The sequence below is a fragment of the Mirounga leonina genome, unplaced genomic scaffold (assembly GCF_011800145.1).
Source record: "Mirounga leonina isolate KUSES-001 unplaced genomic scaffold, KU_Mleo_1.0 Mir_171, whole genome shotgun sequence".
In the NCBI taxonomy this organism is placed as follows: Eukaryota; Metazoa; Chordata; class Mammalia; order Carnivora; family Phocidae; genus Mirounga; species Mirounga leonina.
Window position 1 is genome coordinate 18,640,897 of NW_023270436.1, and position 26,508 is coordinate 18,667,404.

At 51.0% G+C, this 26,508-nt stretch overlaps 1 protein-coding gene across 2 annotated transcripts in view; it reads left to right on the forward strand.

The window, feature by feature from the left end:
* Positions 1-26,508, forward strand: part of KIAA1671 (KIAA1671 ortholog) — a 185,251-nt gene that overhangs the window by 40,662 nt on the left and 118,081 nt on the right. For both annotated transcript variants that reach the window (XM_035017236.1, XM_035017237.1), the window contains 3 exons: positions 14,749-16,356; positions 18,315-18,402; positions 21,936-24,764. In XM_035017236.1, the coding sequence (XP_034873127.1) occupies positions 14,749-16,356; positions 18,315-18,402; positions 21,936-24,764 (4,525 nt within the window). The remainder of the gene's footprint in view (positions 1-14,748; positions 16,357-18,314; positions 18,403-21,935; positions 24,765-26,508) is intronic.

Here is a 26,508-nt window from a genome sequence, read left to right on the forward strand (position 1 = left end):
TCTGAGCTGGGCCAGCCTGGTGCCAGGCCATGGGGGTGAATGAACCATCGGCAAAGCCTACCTGCTCCGGAGACAGGCAGCCTGAGTATAGTCCCAGGTCTGCTCCCTTACTAAGCAGTTGACCTCAGCAAATCACCTTGCCTTTAAAATCTCAGTTTCTTTACCTGTAAAATGGGGATAACCCTAGTATTGACCCCAGGAGGTCTTTGAAGGGACTGACAAAAATTATGCATGGAAGAGCCCTTGTCCCACAGTGCTCAGCACCCGGATGTCACCTAAGAACACAGCAGCTGGTGACGCTGCAGGGATTAACTGGGTAGGGTGGGGAGTGAGGCCGCCTGAGTTCAAATCCTGGCTCCACCCCTTGGGCAGATTGCTCATCCTCCCCAGCCTCATTGTCTTCATCCATCAAATGGGACCTCATCACACAACCCACCTCAGAGGGTGGATTAAGTGGGGAGATGCATTAACGGTGCCATCTGGCACCAAATCAGTGCTCAATTACTGTTAGTGATTGGACGATGGTAATTATTAATACCAGGCTTTCCCAGGGCCCAGCTCTCAGGAGGCTGGAGGACTAAGCAACGAATGAACTTGGAACAGCTCACTTGGGTGTCTTCTAGGTAGTCGGGCCAGGTATAGGTCTTCAGCTACACAGACGCCCAGGTTCTGTGCCAAGAGTGGGGCCTGTCTGTTGTGCCCTGAGGCCGGTGGGGCCAGGCCCGGACAGGTTTACGGGGGTGCTGGGAAGCCGGTCCAGGAGGAGGAGGGGTCGGTTGGTTGCCTGAAGGGCATGGGAGGCACAGTTACCCTCCTGGGAAAACGAGGAGAGGACATATCAGCTGTCCATGCAGGTTCACTGCCGTGGACGGCATGCATGTGACAGGGACAGAGTGGCCGGTGGGCATGGGGTGGGGTGGGTGCCGTGCAGCGGCCAGAGAGACGGACTTGAGACCGTTGGCATCCGTGGGGACCCGCGTTTGGTCCTGACAGTCCCTTCAGGCGTTTCTCGCACCCTGGTTTGCGGGGATGCTCTTTGGTGTTTACATTGTTTTGGCACTTTCTCTGTTGTTAATAAGGCTTGTGTAGGTGACAGACTCTTGTGGGTTGTGAGGCGGCCTTGTGAACAGCATCTGCTTAGCCAGTTGCCCTTCCTTCCCCTCTCCCCAGCTGTGAAACCGGGGACAGTCTGAGAGTGGGTAAGGGTAGACTCCCCCGAATCACTGTCTCTCAAATTCCTGCAGTAGAGAGCTATTCCTTTGCATCTTAAAGAATTCAGATTTCTCCTGCCCCTGAAAAAAAAAAAATCCCACCACCCCACAAAGACCTCCAGCAGGCTTCTCGTTCTGTTTGCCCATTTGCTTATTCATTTATCATGCATTAACAGAAACCTACTATGTGCCAAGTCTACCGAGAGGTGGGCTATTTCCTTTAATCATCAGAATGCTTTGAGGTGTGTGTCACGAAACTTCATTTACCCATGGAGACACTGAGCTTTAAGAGGTGAAGTGGCTTGTCAAAGGCTTAGAAGATGCTTGTCCACTTAGCCAATTCGTGCCAAACTCCTTGCGTCCCTTAGGAATGCTTTTGGCTACGTGGAAAGAAACCCAAACTCACGACGGCTTCAATAGTACGTTATTCTTTGGATAACAACAAAAAAAATCCAGGGGGTGGGGTTCAGAGTTAGTGCAGTGGCTCAGCTGTGTTAAGGTCTTTTCCATGCCAAGGTCCTTAAAATAGTGCTTGTGATTTCCTGGTCTCAAGATGGTTGCCTTGGCTCCAGGCATCATGTCTCTGTTCCAGGTAGGAGAAGGGGAGGGAGTACCGTAAGCTGCATCTGCCTGTTTTTTTTTTTTTTAATTATTTGAGAGAGAGAGTGAGAGAGAGAGAGAGCACAAGAGGGGGTGTGGGAGAGGGAGAAGCAGACTCCCCGCCGAGCAGGGAGCCCGATGCGGGACTCGATCCCGGGACTCCAGGATCACGACCTGAGCCGAAGGCAGCCGCTTAACCGACTGAGCCACCCAGGCGCCCTGCCTGTTTTTTTAATCAGCAAAGCAAAAGCTTCCCTAGAAGTCTAGCCATTTCCCCTTATGTCTGTTTGGTCAGAACTGGATCACATGGCCATGCTTCTAGCTGTAAAGACCAGGAAAGCTGTGTCTGGCTTGTTAGCCTTAAGAAGGAAAGCTACCTGAGAGCTTGCACCTTCATGTTTTGACTTTAATTCTATATTCTTTCCATTTTACTGGTGATTTCCAGCCTCATGGCCTTTTGCCATATCGACACAACCCCTGCTACCATTATTTTATTTGTCAAGTTTTTGCTTTTCCTAAAGTTAAGTAAATTTTTAAAAGAACCTTTATGAAAATCTCTATTGTAAATAGCTAGCGTCACTTGTCTTCAATAGAAAATAACAGTAAAATTAAAGACAATGAAAACAAAATAATATTTAAAAATCTGCAGCTAATGGTCTGAGCTTGGGGTGGCTTTTATTAAATTGGGATATTACCACATAATGGAAATGTTAAGTGTTTTTAAGTCATAGTAGCACCAGGCAGAGACGGTCTCAGGGACTTCTCGAGAAGTCACCCAGGAGAATCAGAAGGATACAGCTTTCACACGATGTCATTCACAGCGGCTTCATGCTGCTCCTGGACATCAGAGCATCCTAAGTGTTAACCTGTGACCATCTCGTGTCCCACATGATGAGAACCCTCCCACCTCTAGGGAACCTAGCACCATCCCATTCTGCCTTTCCTGTGCCAGGCATCAACTAGGTTTGGGGAAGGAGAACTCGGAATGGAGGGGTCTATGCCCTGGATGGGGTAGAGTGGGGGTTCTAAATCTTGATAGAGGAAGAATCTCAGCCTTATCTCTGATACAAGGCATTAGGATCAGGTGCATTGCCAAAGCTGGTTGGAAGTCACTTTGGCCTGGGAAATCAGCATGGGCTTCTTGGAGGAGGTGTCCCTTAAAGTGCTCTAAAAAGATGGGTGGGAGTTGGGCAGAGGGAAATTGTGCTGTGCGTAAAAAGCTGTCCGAGGAGAAGGAGTAAGTGAAAAAGACACTCAAGTCATGGGACCCCTTTGGGAATCTGGGAGTGGAGGCAGGGCCTGCAGTATAGACCAAGTTAGTTATTTTTGGCGGGCCCTTGAATACCTTGCCCAAGGCAATGGATGGTGAGAACCATTTATTTTAGGAATGTGGAGAGACATGATCACACCTTCCTAGGGTTTGAGCTTTGCACATAAGGCAGCTCTTGGGCCAAAATAAGCTAATTCCTCCAGAAATCTATTTGTACTTGGAGGAAAGTTTTTCAATTTTTCTGAAATGCAATCTGCACTTCTCAGCCTCCGTAAAGAGAGAGCGTGTTGTGTGCACGTCTTTGTGAGTCCAGCGGGCATCGTGCTGTGTGTTGTGTGGAATCGAGCTTTGGGGTTGAGTTTCCTCTGCTGTGAACATCTGTCCCAGGGCTGGGACTTCCTTCCTGCTCCCTCTTCTACCGCCGGATTTGGACGGGCCTCTGGGCTAGGCCCAGACTCACCTCTCTCTATGAGCTGTTCTAATTGCCCTTGCAAACCTTATAGTCAAGTCTGTGATAATCGAGCCGTAAACGAGAGCCAGGAAAGCTGCGAGTGAGGGCACGGCCAGCCAGGGGCCCTGGTTTATTGCTCATTAGACAGCTTTATTGGGTTTGGCCCCGGGGGGAGAGGTTGAGAAACCTGACCTCCTAAGCTTTGAATTAAGTCAGCCTGGGATGTGTTTCCCTTAGGTGTGGAAGTCTATTCTGCATATATCAAAAGCTCTAAAAAAGGTGTGCATCCTTTGAACCAGCCAGCCCACTTCTAGGCAAAATTTTGTCTTGGGAAAATAAGTGCGTGTGGGTGTTCATTGCCGTGTTGGTTTTAATGGTCAACGGTTGGCAACAGCGTATAAAGATCTGTAGTGAGGGATGGACTATCTAATGATGGGATACCCACAAAATGGAATGCCCCAGAAGCATTGGCAAGGACTATGTAGGTTGTACGGTTACTGATGTGAAAGATGTTTGTGATAGGTTTTGAAATGAAAAAAAAAAGCAGGTTCCTAAATTGCAGGTCTGATTCCATTTTGGTTTTGACAAAAAGTTCCCGTCTACAAGGGAAATGCCCAGATTGATATACATGGGAATGCCAATAGGGGCTGGTGGATGGTAGGATTTCCAATTATTAAAAACATTTTTGCTCACTTGTATTTGCGAAGTTTTCTATAATTATCATGTGGAGCACCTGCAGAGATCTAACGGAGGGGCAAGTCGCAGCCAGCATAGCGTAAATAAGAGTTTTGAAGAGGGGACTGTCACATCCTTGAGTGAGTCCAGTCTCGGGGGACTGAGTTCTCCACCATCTAGAGCAGATCTCCACAAACTCTTTCTGTAAAGGGCCACACAGTAAATATTTCAGGCTTTCTGGGCCGTATGGGCTCTGTGGCAACCCCTTAGCTCTGTGTTCATACCTTGGGAGAAGCTGCACATAATATATAAATGCATGGGCATGGGCGTGTTACAATAAAACTTTGTTTACCAGAACAGGTGGTGGGCCGGATGTGGCCTGCAGACTGCAGTTTGCCCACCCCTGATGTAGAGAGAAACAAACAAACAAAAAAAAGCAGCTTGATTAATGGCTTCAGTGTGTGCTTCAGTCAGTCCAGAAATAGCACAAATAGTAGGAAGGAACAGGCTAATGAGGATTGAAAAGGCGGATGTTTAAATAGAGGCGTAAAGATAAGTTGTACCATTCTTTCTCCAGATCAGCATTTGCACCTGGCCAAGGGGTGTTGGGCGGAAGCAGTTTGGGTGATGGTTTGGGTGGGAAGGTGTCCTACCCCTATCTGGTGCTCCAGGGCAAGTTTGGAGAAAGGCCCCTCGAACCGTTCCTCTGGATCCCAGAGCCCGGATCGCCCCGTGTGCTGAACTGGAATCCACGGGAACTTGAAATTGACACCGAAGTCCAGCCTATGCTAATTAAGGCAGTTCTTAAAGAGATAGTGCACACTCAGTAGGAAGCTTTGCTCTAACTCCTTTCCTCAGTAGGGGGTAGGAATATTATTTAGTCCTTCAACAACCCTTTACAGAGCACCACTTGTTTATAAGGAATCGTGCAGATTGATTGATTTATTTATTTATTTTTAAAAAGATTTGATTTATTTGAGAGAGAGAGAGACACAGAGATAGCGACAGAGATAGCAAGAAGAGAGCATGAACGGGGAGGAGAGGGAGAAGCAGGCTCCTGCTGAGCAGGGGGCCCGACGTGGGGCTCGATCCCAGGACTCTGGGCTCATGACCTGAGCCGAAGGCAGACGCTTAACCGACTGAGCCACCCAGGCACCCCAGGAATCACGGAGATTTATTTATTTATTTTTTTTATTTTTTTTTATTTTTTAAAGATTTTATTTATTTATTTGACAGAGACAGAGACAGCGAGAGCAGGAACACAAGCAGGGGGAGTGGGAGAGGGAGAAGCAGGCCTCCCGCCGAGCGACTCGATCCCAGGACCCTGGGATCATGACCTGAGCCGAAGGCAGTCGCTTAACCAACTGAGCCACCCAGGCGCCCCATGGAATCACGGAGATTTAGAACACACATCTCAGGATCCAGAAAGCTGGTTGCATGGCGGACGATGGGCCAAGTGCAGAGAGAAGTGGATAATGCAGCCCCGAAGAGCCTGGGGTTGAGCCGAGTCAGAATGGCAGACTCTTTAAAATCCCAGAGAATTGAGTGACCCCTTGTTCAACCTCTTGTTTTGCTAGTGGGGAAACTGAGGCTCAGAGGGAGGCAGGGACTTGCCTAAGCTCTCATTGCAAGTCAGTGGCGGAACAGAGACCAAATCCAGGACGAGGGGTGTACTGTGTGATTTCCATTTTTGTGAAATACCCAGAAATGGCAAATTCACAGAGGCAGAAAGCAAGAGTGGTGGTTGCCAGAGGCAAGGGGGAAGGGGAGTGGGGAGTGACTGCTTACGGGGTTCGGGGACTCCTTTGGGCTTGATGAAAATGTTCTGGAACTAGACAGAGGGGATGGTGGCACAATGTTGTGAACTTACCAAATGCCATTGTGTTATGTGCTTTGAAATGATGAATTTTATGTTACGTGATTCCTACCACAATTAACTACAAAAAAAGTAGGATGACGGAATAATTTATCTCCACACCTGGGCACTTGTAAGAGTGCGAGGGGTCTGGTCTGTTCCAGGTCAACCAGACTGTGTGGAATACCAGTTCTGACTCCCAGACCAGTGTTTTGTATTCTCCAGTGTGATTCTGACTCGGGTTAACAAAACCCATGAGTTTTAGAAAGTTGTGCCTCCCAGACTTTCCCCCAAGAGAGCCCCACGTTGCCCCAAGGAGGGCCAACGAATAGGCTCGCACCGTAGGACTGTTTCTCCAGTATCTTGGGGCCTGTGCACATGCTCTCTCCTCGGCTGGCTTTCTCCGCTTGGCTGACTCCTACCAGGTTCATGGAGATGTCACCTCTTCCAGGAAGACATCCCTGACTACTCCTTTGGGCTTCTATAGCCTTACTTTCTGCCCCCCATCAGGACACCCTGCAGATTTTATGGTCTTTCCTTTCCCCCTCCTCCACGCGACTGTGTCTGTGACCCATTGTGATCGGGGTCTCCTTTGCTTCCCACCCCATTCCCGGGGTCAGAGGGCATAGCCCAGGGTAGACTTTAATGAGGGCCTTTAATGGAGATTTGCCTAAAGGACACAGGTCCCCATGAGCTGAGTCACGTGGTCATTAGAGCTTAAGCAGTAGATTCACTTTACATTCGTGTTCAGTTTCTTGCTTTTTTTTTTTAAAGTGTAAAACACAGCATAAACTTATCATCTTAACTGTTTTTAAGTGTATAGTTCAGTGGCATTAAGTACATCCACACTGTTGTGCAACCGGTGCCACCATCTGGCTCTGGAACTTTCTCATCAGCTCGTACTGAAACTCCGTCCCCATTAAACACTAACTCCCTGTTCCCTTCTACCCCCGCGCCTGGCACCCACCATTCTACTCTCTGTCCCGATGAATTTGACGACTCTAGGTGCCTCCTGTAAGTGGGGTCATGCGGTATTTGTGTTTTTGGGACTGGCTCACTGCACTTCTCATAACGTCCTCAAGGCTCATCCATGTTTTAGCACGCGTCAGAATATCTTTCCTTTTTTTTTTAAATTTTTTTTTAAATTTTTATTTATTTATTTGAGAGAGAGCACATGAGAAGGGGGAGGGTCAGAGGGAGAAGCGGACCCCCCGCAGAGCAGGGAGCCCGACGCGGGACTCGATCCCGGGACTCCAGGATCATGACCTGAGCCGAAGGCAGTCGCCCAACCAACTGAGCCACCCAGGCGCCCAGAATATCTTTCCTTTTTAAGGTCGAATAATATTCCACTGTGTTGGAGATACCACATTTTGTTTATTCATCTATTGGTAGACATTTGGGTTGTTTCTGCCTTCCGGCTATTGTGAATAATGTTGCTCTGAACACTGGCGTGCAGGTCTCTGTTTTATATTCCCACAATGGTGCATACAGTTTCCAATTTTTCCACATCCTTGCCAGCACTGTTTGTGTTCCGTTTTTTGTTTTTGTTTTTTGGTGTTTTGTAATAGCCATCCTAATGGGTGTGAAGTGTCCTTTACATCTGAACATCATAAAAAACAGTTATTCTAGGGGCGCCTGGGTGGCTCAGTTGGTTGAGCGTCTGACTCTTGGTTTCAGCTCAGGTTATGATCTCAAGGTCCTGAGACCCAGCCCCACATTGGGCTTGACGCTTAGCACAGAGTCTGCTTATCTCAATCCTTCCTTTTTTTTTTTTTTTAAATATTTTATTTATTTATTTGAGAGAGCACATGAGAGGGGGGAGGGTCAGAGGTAGAAGCAGGCTTCCCGCCGAGCAGGGAGCCCGATGCGGGACTCGATCCCAGGACTCCAGGATCATGACCCGAGCCGAAGGCAGTCGCTTAACCAACTGAGCCACCCAGACGCCCTTATCTAAATCCTTCTGCTCCTCCCTCCCGCCCCCCTCTCTCTCATAAATAAATAAAATCTTTAAAAAAAAGCACATCTGAAGTCCTTTAAAAAAAAAACAAAACAGCAGTTATTCTAGTTAAGCCCATGTGGACTTCGGAAGAAATCTGACAGGGAGGAGTGTGGGGTCAGTGTAACTCTAGCTGCCCCTGGGCAGGTCACTTCACTGCTCCAGCTTTGTCTTCCTCATCTGTAAGCTGGAGGTCACAGCAGGACCTACTTCTGTAGTGGGACAGGATTTTTCTGCCACTCGTGATGTTCTGGGCTGGCTGGACCTGGAGGTCTGGTCTGCCTGCTGACGTTGCAACTTTTGTGACATTTCAAATGGCATGTGAGACCTGGGTTTTTTCAAATAGGGGTTATCACCCTAAGTCTAGGTAGGGGTGGTTATGACTATGCTTCCCTAGGTAACACTGTAATGGACATCTTTTTGTAGGTGGCTTGCTCTTCCCTTAGATCCTTCTGTAGGATAAGTTTTTAGAAGCAGGGTTACTGGGGGGCACCTGCGGGGCTCAGTCGGTTGAGCGTACAACTCTTGATTTCAGCTCAGGTCATGATCTCAGGGTCGTGGAATCAAGCTCCGTATTGGGCTCTGCGCTCAGTGCGGAGTCTGCTTGTCCCTCTCCCTCCCACAGCCCCTCTGTCAGATAGATAGATAGATAGATAGATAGATAGATAGATAGATAGATAGAACCTTTGGGGGAAAAAAGAAGCAGGGTTACTGAATCAAAAAGAAATGTGTGCTTTGGGGGTGAGTATATTGGGGTAAAACACTTGATTTATAGGCAGCAGATTTCAACCTAGCTCTGCCCCTCCTTAGCATGTGATCCGGCTCATTTTCAAAACTGTGTTTTCCTCATCTCTAGAATGGTGGTAATAATTTGAGAAGCACAAGGTTGTTGAGCATATTAAATGGGAGGAGGCAGAAGGTACATGGAGTCACGTAGTCTGGTGCCTGACTCTTGATGGAGCCTCAAAAAATAGTAGTTGAGAGTGAATATTGCCAAATTGCTTTTATAACTGATGTTGGCCCTGGGAGCAGATGAGCGTTATCAGTTTTCCCACAGCCATGCCTAATTGGATGCTATTATTCTCTTCTCTCAGGGATGCTCTCCCTTCAGATACTTTTTTGCACACTGGCTTTATGTCCCTTCTGCTGTCAGACCCTGGGGACACAGCTGTGAATTGGACCCAGGACCCCAGACTGCCCAGTCTGGTGGAGTATGAAGTAGGCAGTCATCACATGTGTTATCAGTGCTGGGCCAGGCAGAAATGCTGAGACGTAGATGCCACAGCACAGAGGAGGCCCCAGAAGCTGCCTTGGGGCATCAGGGAAGGCTTCCTGTAGGAGGTGGCATTTTGGCGCTCAGGACTGAGGGATGACTAGGGATTAGTCAGGTCGTAGGCAATGGCAGTGGAGAGGTGTGGGGGCGAGGAAGAGCGTGGCGTTGTCTTGTGACCTGTCCGGGGGTTCATTGTGCTGAAGTAAGTACGTGCGTGTGTGTGAGAGGTGGACAGATGGACAGGGAGGAGGTGACGGGGATCCGGTCCTGCCGGATCTCAGGGAAGGCCTTTGACACACGTGGCGTGATGGTGCTTGCGTGTCAGAGCCTCCCCCTGGCGCTGCTGGGGTAGATTGGGGGAGGCTCCAGCAGAGACAGAAATGTCAGCGAGGAGGCGGATTTTCCGTGTCCCTTCTTCGTGAAGTTTTCCCCTGGCCCCTCCCCTCTTTATTGTCGCTGGTCTAACTTTCTATGTCTCTTGCTTATTTATGTTGTTTGCTCCCGTCTTCTTGACGACCAGCTCCGGGGGGGGACAGGGGACATGGCCACATGTTTTCTTCACCACCGTGTCCCCAGCGCCTGGCCCAGAGCCTGGTACATGGTAGGTGCTCCACAATTGCATATTGGCGTGAATGAACGGATGAATGAACGAGCGAACGAGCTAGGGCCGTCGCCATGGGGACGGAGAGGAGAGGACGCATTCACTCCAGTGCCATCAGCCATCGGGCCCCTGCCAGTGGGGGCCCTGCTCTCTGGGGAGGCCACGGGCATGTCCTTGGCACCTGACACGGTGCCCCGCGCAGGGTGGCTTTGCAGATTTGGGAGGCCAGGTCGCATTCCGGAAGACACCGGAAGGCGTGAGGACTGGCTCGCACCCCTCAGCAGATGGTGGCATTCCCAGGAAGCGGCACCCAGAGACGTCTGAGTGAATGGCTGGTGAGCTCCCAGATCGGATTTAAGGGTGTAATTACGAAAGATCTGCAGCAGCTGTTAGACCGAATCAACGCCTGTGAATCTGAGAGAAAAGCTGCCAAACTGTTTGGTTTTGAATGGAGGTGCTTCTCCTGCCTTCTCCCTGTGTGGTTCTGTCGGGGTGGGGAGGAGGCTATGAGCGACATGGCTGCACCCCCCTCCCCCTCCCAGCACCGAGCCCAGAGCCTGGTTTGCAGGGGAGTCAGAAGGCTGGATGGACGGACGGATGCTCTGATGAATGACTCCTGCCGAATTCCAGCCACTCTGGGCTTTAGTGCCTCAGTTCCCAGGAAAATGGGCTTCTTGGCATAAAGTTGCAGGAAATGGGCATTTCAGACTTTGCAGATCCACCCAGGGAGATCCAGCCTGTAAACGTGGCAGGTTCAGCGACAGGGACGTACCCATTGCTGTCCCCATTACTGGAGATCAGACTGGGGTCCTCTGCCCCCTGGGCCACCGTGGCCCCCTGACCTCCCAGATCAGGCCTGTTCCCTGTCTGTCCCCCATGCCGCCCCCCGCCCCCATGATGATTCATACAGATACGACCAGAGAGGTGGCTCGCACTCTGTGCCCCTTCCTTCTTCAGGGAGCCCTGGTTTGCTTGGCTCTGGCTGTAGAGCTCATACATTTACAAAGAGCGAGCGAGGCCACGCAAGGCATAGCAGCTGGCCTCTGTGTGAGCGAGCTTCTGAAGTGTTTTGGAAGAGACCGACATGTCTTAAATTAAGCATGACATATGCGATGCATTTAAAGTAAGGTTTTAAGGCGCACATTTCAATCAGTTTCCTTGTGTTTTTTACAACAGGTTAAATGAAACCCTGAGAGTCCTGTGTTTCTAGGTTTGGGAGAGACTTCAAAATGTTATTTAGCTGTTGATTGCAGGGGTTCAAAAAAAACCCCCCAAAAAACAAAAAAACCCCCAAAAAACAAAAAAACCAAACCCGTCTCTTCCCCCCACCCTTTGTTCACTGATGGATTCATTAATTTGTGGATTCGTTGGTGTAGCCATATTTACATACCCAGTATTTGCCAGGCGTTTTAAATGGAAACTCGAGAGGAAGCCCAAGATGTGATGCAGATTCCAGATAACAGAGCCACTGTTCCGGTTAAGAGGAGTACGGACCAAGAGTCTTCTTTCCCCCTTTACTTCCCTGCGGGGTGGCTAGTGAGCTGGGTTCAAGGATCCCAGGGTAGGGCAACACGCGTGCACCGTCGAACCTAATTTGCCAGTGGTTGCTCTGGATGACTTCCTTCCCGGGACAAGCTGTGCAGAGAACTGTTCATTCCACGCTTGGGTAGAGGAGCAGGCGACGGGGCAGGACAGTGTGGGGTTCATGTGATCACAGCAGGTGTCTCTGACCGGGGCCTATCTGGGGCAGTAGAGCACCTTCCTGTGGTCCAGAGACAATGGGGAGGGGCGGGGTGCTCTTGGTGAGGTAGGCAGATTGAGCTCCCAGCTGAGTTTTTTCCAGCTCTTGGGTTCTGTCATCCAGTAGCAACTGACCGATGGCCACTACCCAACTTGCCAGAGCCAGAGTAACTCTTCCTGTGTCCTTGATTGCTTCGTGTCATGAAACTCACAGTACCTGTCCTTATTCAGAATCTTAGGAGCCTAGGGAGCAGAAGAAGGTCTCTTCATTCACCTATTTCTTCATTCCACCAACCATTATTTTATGTATATACTCAGCAATGATGTATTCAGAGCTATGATAGGCCAGGCCGCCGTGCTCGCTTCTGGGGACTCAGGGTGCCCTCTGGGGGCTTGCCACTGGATGGGAAAGACTGAAGGCTCACGCGGCATTCAATACAACCGTGTAACTATGATGAGTCCTGCTGAGGATGTCTGGTGCTCCATGGACATGTAAAATGAAGATTGTACCAGGTTGTGTGTGTGTGTGTGTGTGTGTGTGTGTGTGTGTGTGTTGGTAGGGGCAGAGATGTTGGAGCTGTGTTCTGAGGGCTGGGCCTGTGTCTGTGTGTGAGTGAGAAGGGTATCCTGGAAATAGGCACAGCATGTGCAAAGGTCCTGAGGCAGCGTTTCAGGACTTCCAACAGTTGCAATGTTCAAATACTTCTTCTGAGCCAGGAGAAACAGCTCCCAAATTAGCCAGCACCGGAGTTCTCTGGTGTCACCTCTCAGCCTAGGGAGTCTTCCGGGATCACCATTCCCAATCCTAAGCAGTGAATACTATTCCTGTGCCCCCACATCCCCCTCTGTATACCATGGTGTTTATTACCCAGAGTTGTAATTGCTTCAGTGTGCGTGTGTGTGTGTGTTTCTTACACAAGACGGCGAGTTCCCTGCACGCAGGGGATTTTTCTTGTTCATCTTTGTGCACGTGGCAGGTGCTCAGTAAACATGTAGCAGAGGAACGGGGGAGATTTTTATTGAGCGCCCAGTGTGGACTCAGCCCTCTTTCTGCTACAGTATTGAGAAGCCACAAGGAGTGTGCGTTTTCCAAGCTGGAGATGATGCTAACAGATGCAGTTGGAATTCCAAAGCTTTTGTGCTGTCTGTGCACATACTTCCGGAACTGAGGCTGTGGTCCTGTGTCTCCCAGACGTACTGAAACAGCCCCGGGGTGGGGAGGGGCGAGCCTTCCTTCCCCCACCCGCTTCTGCCATGGGAGGGTGCAGCCAGCCCCGTTCGCCATGAGACGGGACGCTGTTGGCTTTGTCGGGCAGGCACGCATCTCCAGCCAGGGCCGGCCAGCCCAGGTAAGTGGGCCTGGAGTGTCCAGGAGGTGGAGGGCGCCTGCGGGTTCTGCCAGGGAATTTTCTCTCTGCCTTTTGAATCCCGTTATTGCCCTGTGTCTCATGTCTGGGCTACACGTGCGTGTGTGTGGATCCCAGAGCAGGGTTTCCAAGAGGTCGTGGGGACTGGCTCTGAAGGTGAACGGTCCTGATTTGGGGCAGGACCCGATATGCCTTACAACTCTGCCGTTCTCCGATTCTCCGCATCTCTCCCTCTCTGTTGCCTCTAATGCTGTCTAGACAGCGTTCTCTGGTTTTGGGGAGAAGAAATCTGTTAGCACCATCGAGCGTGTAAGGAAGAGAAAATATCAAAATCTGTCTGCCTTTCTTTCCTGCAGGCTGCGGAGTGAGTCAGAGCCGGGGGCAGCAGAGTGGGGCCCCAGGAAGGGAAGCAGGAGGCTCGCGGTTAACTGAAATACCTTCTACTTTTAGTCCATCTAGATGGGGGCAGGCTGGGGGCAGCCTTTGCAGGGACAGAGAACATGGGCATGAAAGTGGGGGCAGGCTGGTGTGTGTGGGGGGATCAAGAACAGCGACTTGTCTGGCACTTTTTCAGACCAGAAAGGAATATGATGTGATGTTTAAGGAGGCCTGGTTGAGTGGGGTGAGGACATGAGGTCGAGTTTCAGCTGTGTGATGTCGGCAAGTCGGGTGACCTCTCTGGGCCCTTACCCTTCGTCCTCATAGTGATAGTGATGACCCATGCTTCTCAGGGTTGTGCGGGATTTATAAGAGAGGACAGAGCTCCTAGCTGGATAAACAAGGGGCTTACGCCAGAGCCGCTGTAAAATGCAGTCTGATGATTATCATACCCACCTCATAGGGTTATAAAGAGGATGTGATTTATAAAACGTATGAAGCGCCTGGCTTACCTTGAGGCCCCGCTCCTGGTGAGCTCTGAAGGCAGCCAGTGCGGAATAGGTGTTCGACAGAAAAGAACCCAAAGGCAAACCAAGAAAAACAGCAGGTGGGGTGAAAAAAAAAATGGCTTTTTGCTCGAAGGCATCTGGAAGGGTGTGTGTGGGAAGATGGAGATAAGGGATGTCTAGTGGGGCTGGGGACCACTAACCAACTTTGTGACCTCAGGGACTCCAGCTCTTGGTAGCTGTGTGTGCTGGGCCTGGTCCCCTACCCTCGCTGTGCTTGGTGCTCAGTACAGGGTTGTGAGGAGGGTCAGCGGGGATGCCTGATGTGAGCAGGCTCCGAAATGGGAAATGACTTGGGGGTAACAGGAGTGAGGGGACGTGAGGGTGCTCTCCCCAGAGCCTATGCCGGGGGTGTGTGGTGTGCGTTTGGAGTCCCACCTGGGTTCGAATCCCGACTTTGCCCCTTACTCTCTAAGTGACATCAGGCCGTTCCTTGGCCTCTCTGAGCTGGTTTCCTTCTCTGTATAGCAGAGATAATCCCTTTTTACTAAGAGCTGGCCTTGAGACTAGCTGAGTGGGGAAGGTCCCAGGGAATGTCGCCACCCTTTCCCGACCGTTGGGGCTGGAACCAACTTCTGAGATGGCCCGGAGTTCAGCGAGGTGGAGAGGCCGGCCCCGGGCTTCCCCAGTGAGGTCGGTGGACAGTGGTCGTCCAGCACCCAGGGCTCTGGCCTCCCGGGCCCATTCCCCCAAAACGCTTTGCTTAGACTCAGACACTGAGATTTAAGTTTATTTTTTTCCTCTCCTTTGCTTTTTTCCTTTTAGTGGTTGCTTCCCTAGTTCGGATGTTCTTAATCCCCATGGATCCACAGCTGTAGCCATGGCGACTCGGGTCGAGGTCGGTTCCATAACTTCCCTGACAGGAGTGCCAGGCCTCGGCGAGATCTCCAAGGAGGAGACCCTGAAGCGGACCTACTTCTGCCAGGCCGGCGATGCCCCCGGGGCGCCCTCAGCGCTGCTCTTGGAAGGAAAAAGCCCCCTTAGGAGCCCGGCCCGCTTACTGCCCAGACTTGCCCCCAAGCCCTTCTGCAGGGAAAAGGCCCCGGACGTGAAACCCCTTGTCCCATCCTTGGGGCCTGGCCCAACTAGCCTGTCTCCTCCCTGTGGGCGCTCCCAGGACGTGGTGGCAAAGGACCTGAGCGAGAAGATGCCCAGCTTGGTGGGGCAGGAGGTGGGGCACGGGGAGGGCCTGAGGAGAAGCTCATCTCTGTTCAACAAGGCCGCCTTCCCACGGCCCCGATCCAGCGCCATGATTGTCTTTGAAACTACCAAAGCTGGCCCCGCTCCGGGAAAGGGGGTCAGTGAGGGGGCTCGGGAGGCCACCACGGGTGTGTGTCGGGAGCCCGCTCTGGGCTCCCGGCCCGAGGTGGCCGTCAAGCCTGCCCTGCCTGCCCGAAAGCCTGGGACCCTTCCCCGCCCGGCCTCCCTGTCACAGGACATCAAGCCAGCTGCCCCCCAAGAGGAGACAGGCCCAAGTGAGACTCTGTGGAAGGCCAGGAGTGTGGAGGACACGGGGGACCCCGCCCTGGAGCCCAAGCCTCGCCTGAGGAGAAGGCCCGTGTCGGCCATTTTCATCGACTCCATTCAGCCTCAGAAGCCCGGCCCCGGCGGGGCGGCCGTGATGGGGAAGGCGCCCCCTACCCCGCCTGAGAAGACATGGGTGAGGAAGCCCAGGCCTCTGTCCATGGACCTCACGTCCCGGTTTGAGAGCAAAGAGGCCCTGCTGAAGAAGGTGGCCGACGAGGCCGCCACAGGTTCCACTGTCCAGTGTCGGGGGCTGGAGAGGGCCGACCCGGAGCCCAAAGTGGACATGGAGTGTTTGGTCAGAGCAAACCTTCGCCTTCGTGACCCAGACTCAGACTTCCTGGAGGTAGCCAGGAAGACCCGAGAACAGAAGGAGAAGGTGCTTTTCAAGCAGGCGGAGACGGGCAGCCTCAGAACTGCGGGGGGCTCAGGCAGGGACACCCCCACGGATGACCAGCATCCCGGGGAAGAGAAAGCCAAACTGCTCAGGGAGCCGGAGAAGGTGCCCCTGTCCCCCTCACCCAGACCGGGAAAAGACCAAGAATTTGCCGAGGTCAAGAGCAGAGCAGCTGACGGGGAAAGCCGGCTGGAGGGAGGACGGGCCCCCCGGGACAGCGTCAAGAAGCGCCTCAGCCTGTTTGGGGAGGAGAGCATCGTGGCCTTGGCAGCAGAATCTGGACCTCCACCGGCCACCCCTGAGCCCCCGTCGGCTGCCCCAGAGCCTGAGAAAGTGGGTGTGAGCGTCCAGGAGCGGATCAAAGGCTGGGCTGCCGAGAGCTCCGAGGCAAAGCTGGAGATCAGGAGGAAGACTTTCCAGGCACGGCCGTTGTCGGCGGATCTGACCAAACTGTAAGTGGGAATGTTCCACGGGCTTCGCTCAGCCCTGAGCTGCCTCAGACCGCCTGCCAGAGGCCCCTCAGGAAAGGGAACTGGGTGCCAGGCTCCACGCTAGGCACCTTACAGCCCTCCCTCTCCATTTACCCACAGCCTCCGAGAGGAGGTGGCCTTAGCTTCCATTTCTCAGACAAAGACCTGAGGTGCAGAGAGGTAACACAGCCCCCCTCCAGGTTCGGTATATGCCCGCAGCTCCATTTCCTTGTCCTTTCTCCTCTTTACACTTTGCAGTGGGAGGTATCGTGCCCATTTCACAGAGGCGGATAGGAGAGGTGAAGTACCGTGAGGAAGTCCAGAGCCCCATGTAACTCCAGCACAGCCTGGGTCCCTGGCTCAGCTTGCCTTTCCAGAAGCCTGAGGACATTACTCTATGGCCTGAGCCTCCATGAGTGGCCCCCAAGTAAAATCAAATGGGTCAAGATAGCTTGAGCAAGTCCCTTCCCCTTTTGAGCCTTGGTTTCTTTGTCTTTAAAACGCAACCCTTCCTTGAAGGATTAAGGCAAAGGCTCACAGATAACGCTGTGACTCACTCTGCCCACGGGAAGCCAGCACTACATGGTAGGTCCAAACGACACGATGAATCCTGTTAGTTGAGGATTTTCTAAGCTCAGCCGGCCTCTGCTATCTCTTGCTCTTTTGCTTTCCCACAAGTGGCTTCCCGGCTTCAACAGGGAGATGCCACTGGGTGTGGCCACCAGGTCCTTAATGATACCCATGCCACTGACATACCTTTGTCAGGTCGGAGCTTCCAGGGGTCACCTCTGGGCCCTGGGAACCAGGGCAGCCAGCTGGGCCACGGTCAGACCAGTGGCTCTCAGCAGAGAGAGAAGCATCTGGAACAAAATCCCGAGGCCTGGGGCACCCCTCCCCCACAAACTCCAGATTCTGATTCCATTGGTCTGGGGAGAGGTTCATATCTTGGTTGTTTGCAGAAGCTTCCCAAGTGATTGTCATGTGCAGCCAGGCCCGAGTTAAGATAGCAGAGAAAGAGGCGCCCATCCCAGGGACCTCACACACCTTTTCCCGTGTCCTCCCAGTGCCTCGGATTATTCTCATCTGACAGATGGGGAAACTGAGGCTTGAGTGTGGGAATAACTCACCCACGGCCTCATGTCTCCCGGCAGGCAGACCCTACAGGACTGTAGAGTGGGCCCAGGTGAAGTGGTTTATTTCTCTCCCCTCCCTTGTCTCTGCAGCCCCCAGCCCCGAATTCATCATTAGACATCCATTCCAAGAGCTCTTCAGAGATGGGAACATTCTGGCACCAGAATATCCTTTCTTTCTCTTCCCCTTGACAAGTGGGGAAACTGAGGCCCAGGGAGGGACGATGACTTGGCCAAGCTTACCCAGAGAGGCAGCGACAGGCCCGTGCCCCCACACATTCCATGACGACCCACCACCCCCGAGTCCCGTGGCAGGTCTGTGGTGGGGCTTCTGGTGTGCCTGAGATTGCTAACAACAACCATTAATTATCCCTCCTGGGGCATCTTTACTCTTCCCTAAACGCCCTCACATAGCTATTAGGGCCTTGGGTAGCAAAAGACAATGGGGAGGTGTTAATTATCCCCGTTTTATAGATGAAGAGACAGAGGCTCAGGTGAAGTCACAAGCGCAGCCCAAGCTCCTGCAGTGGGGAGACAGTGTAGCCAGGACTGACACCCAGGTCTCTTCACCCAAGCCTGGGGCTCCTGGTGCCCCAACGATGTTGTGTTTAAGGTAAGCCGTCCCCCACCGGGCCCTTCTGGGTTTGGCGAACGGAAAGGACGCATCTTTTCTCAGAGCAAACCAGGCGGTGTTGCTTTGTTGATCTCAATGCTAATCTCACCCCTGGGTTCGTGAGCTAGTTACAGGGTGTGGGCTGGAGGGAGTCACAGATTCTGGCCCCAAACAAGTAACGTGGATCTCTGTACCAGGTTTTCGAGTCCAGCGTCAAGCAATGAAGTCAAGTATGAGAAGTGTTCTGAGCTAAGTGGCGAGCTTCCTAAGGAACCTGGAGAAAAGGTAAAGAGCCCCCGGGTCTGGCACATCTTGTTTTCCAGTGGGTAGCTTCCCTTACTGGAAAAAGAGCCCAGGAAAGAATCAGAAGCCTCTCATGAAGAATGAAACTTTTTTCTTTTTTCTTCAATGCCGGGACTTTTCAAGTCCCTTTTGGGTTTGTGATTCTGCACTCCTTAGTGTTAAATATTGTTTACAAATGTAATTGCCAGGTTTTATTTTTTTTTCCTGTGCAAAGAGCAAGAGGGACCTGGCTTTTTTACGTACGAATGCCTGCTTTATTAAGAAATTAAAATTTAGGTTAAAACTGTTCATAGAAACTCCTTCAGGTTCCCTCAGTATGGTCCCTGTTCCCTTCCCTACCTTGGCTTGTCACCTAGCAGTAGCAGAAGGAGGGAAACTACCAGCAACTAAATTGCTTAAAAGTATTTTTATTTAATCTTATTTAATAAGGAGAAGCTCATAAAATAACTACTAGGTCTAACCCATTTGTGGTTGATGCCTCCTGCGGGGTTTTAATTTTTTTAAAACAGCTTTTTTTGAGGTATAATTGATGTACAGGAAACTGGACCCATTTTGAGTGTGCATGGATGAGTTTTGACATATACATGTGCACTGGGCGAAAATGTATCACCATCAAGATACAGAACATCTCCAGCACCTGCAAGTTTCTTCTTTTGTAACCACTCCTGGCCCCTCCTCCTACCCTCAAACAGCCACCAATCTGCTTTCTGTTCCTATGGCTCAGTTTGCATTTTCTAGATTTTTTCCTAGATTTTTCTATAAATGCAACCAGTGCTTTTTTTTTTTTTTTTTGATCTCTCTTCTTTCACTCAGAATAATTACTTTGAGTTGTGTCATGCTGTATGCATGTTTATCAATAGTTTATTCCTTCTTTGTAGCTGAGTAGCATTCCATTGTGTGGGTAGACCATGATTTGTTTATCTCTTCGCCCTGTTGATGGACATTTGGGTTGTTTCCCATTTTGGAGCTATTGCTCTGAACATTTGTGGGCAAGGCTTTGTAGGGCTATCTATTGCCTTTTCTCTTGGGTAGATGCCTAGGAATGGCTGGGTAGTATGGTAGGTGTAGTTTCACTTTTTAAGACACTTATGTGGACTTTTAAACACCAGAGCTTGGTGGCAAGCGCGTTTGTACCCCGGGAGCTGGATCTGAAGGGCAGAGCCACCACTTCTGGGGGTGGGGGTTTGACCTGCTTTTTATCCTTGGATGTTCTGAGTCACTTCTTTGAAAGCCGTTGAGAGAGGGTCCGGTTGAAGTAAAGCCTCTTATATTCACATTAAAATGGTATAGTGGTAACAACAAGAACAAAAAGGACCCTGTGAAGCAAGTGGGACAAACTGCTAGTTGTCCTTGAATTGAGGGAATGGGTTGGGATGAATTTATTATTTTCTCTATAATTTTGTATGTGTGAGAAAACTTTAAAGAAATGAAAGTTAATAAAGGAACCCTTGCTTTATTTAATACAGAGATTTGATCTCTGTAAATAGATTTTTCTGTCGGTAATTTTTTTATTGTAGTAAAAGACACATAACAAAATATACAATTTTCATTTTTTTAAGAACAATGCATGTATTTTTAAATTTAAAAAGTCTTTATACATATGTATACACACATATATAAAAATACACACACACATACTAGGAGAAAGTTCTGGAAAGTTCTTCACGGATATACTGCTCCCCATTGATAACAGCTGTTATCCAGGAAGGGCCCTGGTATTTGGATATTTGAAGTCTCAAAAAGGACTTGAGCTTTGTATTGTTTAGAGGGAATGGATTCGTGTATTATTTATGCAATTTTTATGTAATCAAATGTAAACAAAAACTTCAAATGAAAATATTTTTTCAGTTCTTTATGGCATTCCATCATCTGCAGTAGAGATTAGCAAACTGTGGCCCTGTATGTATCTTAACCATTTTATTTTTATTTTTTTTTTTAAGATTTATTTATTTGAGAGAGAAAGAGAGCATGAGGTGGGGAAGGGACAGAGGGAGAGGGAGACAAGCAACTCCCCGCTGAATGGGGCTCGATCCCAGGACCCTGAGATCATGACCTGAGCCGAAATCAAGAGTCAGATGCTCAACTGACCGAGCCACCCAGGCGCCCCCATCCTAACCATTTTAAAGTGAATAATTCAGTGACATGAAGTGTATTCTCAGTGTTGTACTACCACCACCACCATCTAGTTCCAGAATTTATTTACTTTTATTTTTTTCTTAATTTTTAAAAATTTTTAAAATATTTTTATTTTTTTCAATTTAAGTAATCTCTGCACCCAGCGTGGGGCTCGAACTCACGACCTGGAGATCGAGAGTCACACACTCTGCTGACTGAGCCAGCCATTCACTTCCCATCTCCCACCTGTGGCCTCTGGCAACCACGAGTCTACTTTCTGGCCCTATAGACTTGCCCATTCTGGACATTCCATATAAATGGAATCACAAAACACCTATCCCTTTGTGTCTAGCTTCTTTCAGTTAACATAATGCTTTGAAGGTTCATCCATTGGAGCATAAATCAGTACTTTGTTCCTTTTTATGCCTGCATACCGTCCCACTGTATGGATAGACCACAGTTTGGGTATCTGTTCTTCTTCTGGTGGACATCTGGGTGGTTTCCACCTTTTGGTGATTGTGCATCATACTTCAGTAGACATCGGTATGCAAGTCTTTATTTGAACCCCTGTTTTCACTTCTTTTGGGTATCTCCCCAGGAACGGGATTGCTGGGTTAGATAGTCTTTACCTTGTTGAAGTAGACTTCTTTCTAGACCAAGAAATGACTAAGGAATTCACGCATATTATGAAGTCGAACAGAACTGAGTGCGCAAGAGGAAAAACGATGTTCTCCTCCCCGTGCCTTCATCCTCCCTTCACTCCCTTACTCACAGTTTGATTTCTATCTTTTCTCCGCTGTTTATCTGCACGTGCATACATGTACACACACAGTTGTTTAGAAACGGTATTGTTTTATAAATACACTCTTTCACAGTCTGCTTTTCTCCCACCCACACCACAGTGTTTTGTGTGTTGTCAGATGTGACATTAGGAGCCACCCCCCTTCAGGATCCAGGCACCCTGTGGCATTCCATTGTCTGGATTATGTCGGAGCTCATTTAGCCCGAGCCCTACAGGTGGGCATTTAGGTTTGTTTCTGTGTCATTTGCTATCTCTCTTAGCAGTGCTCCCCGAGCACTCTTGTTTAGCCAGACTTGGGCATCTGGGCCAAGAAAGAGTCTTGGGAGGAAATTGGCCAGATTAAAAGGAAATGAGTATTTTAGGATCATGACATGTATACTGAACCATCCAAAAGTCGTACCCATTTATGTCCTTGCCAACAGTATCCAAGAGTGTCCATTTTCCCACATCCTCACCCACACTGGGTGTGTTCAGTCTTTGGAATTTTATGGTATCTCACAGTTGTGATTTTAAAAGCAGCTGTTTTGATCATCTCACCACTTCCTTTCTCTTTCAAGTCGCTTAACTTAAGTTGGATTGTTTCTCTTTTTTTTTTCAGCAAAAGGAAGGGCATGGTGTGGATGGAGCATCCCTCCCAAGAAGCCCCTGGAAGCCTGGTTCGCTCCAGGAGAAGTCTAGGCAGACAGAGTGGAAAGACAGTTCTAACCAAGTCCCCAGCAACTGTCGGGGTAAAAGCTCGGTGGGGGCTCTGAGCCCTTCTGACAGCACTCCAGAAGATGATGGAAGCTTCCAGACTGTGTGGGCCACAGTGTTTGAGCATCACGTGGAGAGACACACCGTGGCTGACCAGTCGCGACACTGTCCCTCGGCCACGCCACACAGAGATGTGGCAGATGCCCATGTCTCAGAAGTCAGACCCAGGCACGAGAGAAGCTCTTGGCTGGGGAAGGACCTGCCGGAAAAGACAAACCTCACGAAACAGAACTCCAGATGGGTTGAAAATCCCAATACAGAGAAATGGGGACGGACCACCCTTTCGAATGGTGAACCCAAACAGTATCACGTGCCCCTCCCGGAAGAACACCCTTTGGATGAAAAACGCCATAAAAACCCCTTCCTCCAACGCTCTGAAAATCCTCCCCCATCCCAGAGGGTCGAGCCCAAGTATGACATCCTGCACACGGTGGGCAAGCGTGTGCACAGTGAGGCCGTCTCCACGGCGTTGGAGGAAAAAGCCATGACCCTGCGAAGTGGCAGGTCTCAGCTCTCACCGAAGGAGAGACAGCAGTCCCACGAGGTCACCCCTGCTGACCCAGAGTGCAGGCTGGGAGGTCAGGCGGGGTCTGTCCAAAGGGCCAGTTTGATTTGGGAAGCTCGAGGGACTCATGAAGTCAGTGGGCCAAAGCCGGACTTCCGAGACCCGAAGGACATGTTTGGGGGCAATTGCCTGTCACCCAAATGGACAGGTGGGGTGACCGTGAACTGGCATAAAGCCACTGTGGTGGCCAGTGAAGAGAAAGGCTCGGAACCGGGCCCCGAGATCAACAGCGAGCGCTCAGCCAGGCCCTGTGGTCCCCAAGCCAGCTCTGGGAGGGCCACCCAGGCTGCCGTCTGGGAGGCCCTGCAGGAGGGGCCTGATGAGGCCAGGAACAAGCCAGGAGGCTGCAGCTCAGCGGGAGAAAGGGGTCCCCCCTGGGGGTGCCCTCTGGATCTTCCTCCCAGGGGTAAGGGCGAGCCATCTGACTTCTGGGCAAGGTCGCATCCAGAAGAGTGGGTGCAGAAGGGACCCCTCGCTGTGGCTGCTGGTGAGGGTGAGCCACAGCCGGCCCAGGCACCGGAGCCCGAGGCCAAGATGCAGAAGGCGGGTCCCCTGGACCAGAGGTTCGAGAGGTGGCGGCGGCGGACGTTGCCCCACGACGTGAAGTTTGACGAATTCAGCTTCCTGGCCCCAGAAAACTCTTGGAAGGTGGAGCAGAGACGAACAGACCATTGGAGCCCCACCCCCAGTGCCTTAAGAAAACCTGAGCTATCCCACCATAGGGTGGAGACCCAGGAGGTGAGCCCAGGTGCTTCCCAGGACCCGACTAGGCCAGCGGTGAAGCAGGGGTCCTCTTTGGAACCCAGGGCGACATTTTTTGCAGTGACGTATCAGATTCCCGATACTCAAAAAGCAAAGAGTATTGTTAGGCCAGGGCCTGAAAACTTGACGGAACATTCTAGAAAAACAGTCCCACCTCCTTCTCATCCTCTGACATCCACATTGGTTTCTCTTAACCATGAAGAGCCACTGGAGGCCAAGGGCAGTAACAACTGGGCTAACGGCAAAGAGCGCCATAGCGCAAGCTGTTCAAAACCTCCGAAGCCAGCAGACCACCCATCACCTCTTGGGTACAGGACTCTGGATCCTTCTAGTGAAAGAAGCATGGATGCTGATGCTTTATGGATCCGCCGGGGACCAGAAGATGGCATCGGTTTTCAGAGCAATCGGAAGGATAGTGGGAACAGGACACCCCCCAGCAATGCCCCCAAAAGCCACCTGGAAGCCAGCGATCTCCTCATCAGAAGGGACCCTGAAGTGGTCAGTGCGAGGGTCCCAGGGAAAATCAAAGATGGCTACAGATCCAGCGTTCTCGACATTGACGCCCTGATGGCGGACTACAAGAAGCAGGAGGGCCAGGAGTCAGTGGTGGGTACGCCCACAGCATCCAGCGGCTCGACTCTGGAGAGGCCTGGCCGGCAAGGCAGGGTGGACCCAAGAAGGAGGAGCTCGAAGGAGAGGTCTGAAGCTGAGGGTCTCCGGAAACAAGCCAGTTTTGCCGAAGCAAAACACGGTTCCAGTCCTGGCTCCGGCCAGCAGCCAGCAGAGGCCCCGGGGGCAGCCGCGAACCCCACACTCAGCCCTCGTCTGTGGGCTTTGCCACTCTCAGCTCCTAATGAAAAGTATCCAGGGGCCTCTTCTGGCCCCGCGGGTCCCCGGGGACAAGTTTTGGGAACCCCTGAGGGTGACAGAAAGGATTTGGTTAGTAAACCTCAGAGTGCAAAATATCCGAACTCCCCAGATGAGTCAAAGCCCACTCCCTGGGAGGATCTGGGCAGTGGGGCCAGCGTGTTGGCCAGATCCTCTCCCACTGACCAGAGGAAAGGGACCCCAAGGAAATCCATTGGGAGAGGAGAGGAGGACAGTGTGGTCCAGCAGGGCGATCACTCATACGACTGTGGCAGGTCACCGCTGAGTGTCAAGAGGGCCTATTCGGAGAAGGGGCCCCCTGCCAAAGTCCGAGAGGGCCTGTCTGTCATGCAGGAAGCCAGAGAGAGGAGGCAAGAGCAACCCAGAGGGAGGTCCAGCCTCCCCGGAGACAGTTCTGAGGCCAAGGAGACCAAAATGGGGCCCTGCCGGCGAGAGTCGGGGACTCGAGACGGTCAAAAGGTGAGCAGGAAGGCTGTTTTGGTTTTGTAAAACGTTGGTTAGACACATAGGCCAGGGGTCTCAAACTCCCATCCCACGTGGGCCAGGTGGGTATGTAAATGAATGGAGTCAGGCTGGTTGTGGGACTCTAGGGAGTGGTGGGGATTGTGGCAAATAGCTCATTCCTGGGGGGGAGGGGCAGAGGCAGCTATTGCCCAGGTCCAGCTGGTTCTTAACACGTGCTGGCTCCATTTAGTCCATGCGCCACCAATTTGAAATCTCTGGCCCAGAATGATGATGATCGTTTATCGAGCACCCGCTGTCCGTTCCAGTATATCTTGTTTCCAGTTCATTATCCTGTCCCTCATAAGCAGCATCCTGCATGGATGACATTTTATGAACATGCAAGGAATACTTGTTGAATGAGTGAAGGAGCAATCTTATGTGAGTCTCATGGCAATCCCTCTTTTGTGGGATTGTGGTGGTTTGGGTTTCCGTAGAAGCAGACCCTTGCAAGCAGTTGTTTTATTTTTATTTTTTAAGATTTTATTTATTTATTTATTTATTTATTTATTTATTTATTCATTTATTTGAGAGAGAGAGAGAGCATGAGCTGGGGGAGGAGCAGAAGGAGGACAAACAGACTCCCTGCTGAGCATAGAGCCCGACACGGGGCTCGATCTCACGACCCTGTGATCATGACCTGAGCCGAAATCAAGAGTCAGACGCTTAACCGACTGAGCCACCCAGGTGTCCTGCAGGTAGTTATTTTAGAAGGTGATCCCTGGCAGGATCCCAGTGGAGAAGTGAGGCAGGGAAGGGGGAGGCTGATGAGAACGGTGCCCCTGTGGCCTCTGAGGCTCCTTCTTGCTGGAGACCTCTGGGAAGTGGCATAGATCACCCCTGACTTGTCCTGTCCCAGGGGCAAGGAACCTGGCGTATTTATTTTCCAGTTCCCTTCTGCCCTCTCCTGAGGCTATTTCTGGGGCTATCGACATCCAGACTCTTCCATCCTGGCTGGTGCCACGCTCAGTGGTGGAGAGTAAACTACCCCCCAGCAGGACACCATTGCCATTGGCAAGTACTCGAGTGTTGGGCAGGGCAGGGCGCCCACAACGTCAGTGGCAGACCTGATCGTCTTGTACAGATGGAAAAAACCCAGGCTCAGAGAAGTAAGTAACTTGTCTCGGGTCACACAGCACCAAATGGCAACCTATGGTTTGAACCCACGTCTGGCTTGACACCCAAGCTTTCAAATAGGCTCCTCGGTGGTGAACGAGGAACCTTGAAGATGGGGAAGAAATCTGAGTATCAACCCCTTATCCCTCTCTCGCCCGTCCTCAGCATTCCTCCCACCCCGTGACCACTCAGCTTCTTTTCTGGTCCAAATTCCCATAGAGTTTCTTTCTGAAAATACAAGCAAATATGAACACAAATTCTTATTTTTGCCTCTCTTTTCCATCCAAGAGAGCATTCTCTTAACGGGGTTGAAACTTTGGTTGCATATGGATGTAACCCACCTCGGCTTCTTAGACTGAGTGATGAAGGGCAAACCCCTTCTCCGAGGCTCTGTGCCTCAGTTTCCTCATCTGTAAAAAGAAAGTAGAGGGTCCAACCTGGACAGGGACATGGTAGAAATGAAACAGTGGGGTGAGGCCAACACAGATCGTGACACGAAGGGTCACCCAGGGCTTTCCAGGTCCCGCGTTCACACGCCAGTCTGCCGCTCACCAGCTGTGCGTGAAGCAGTGACTTTGCCTCCCTG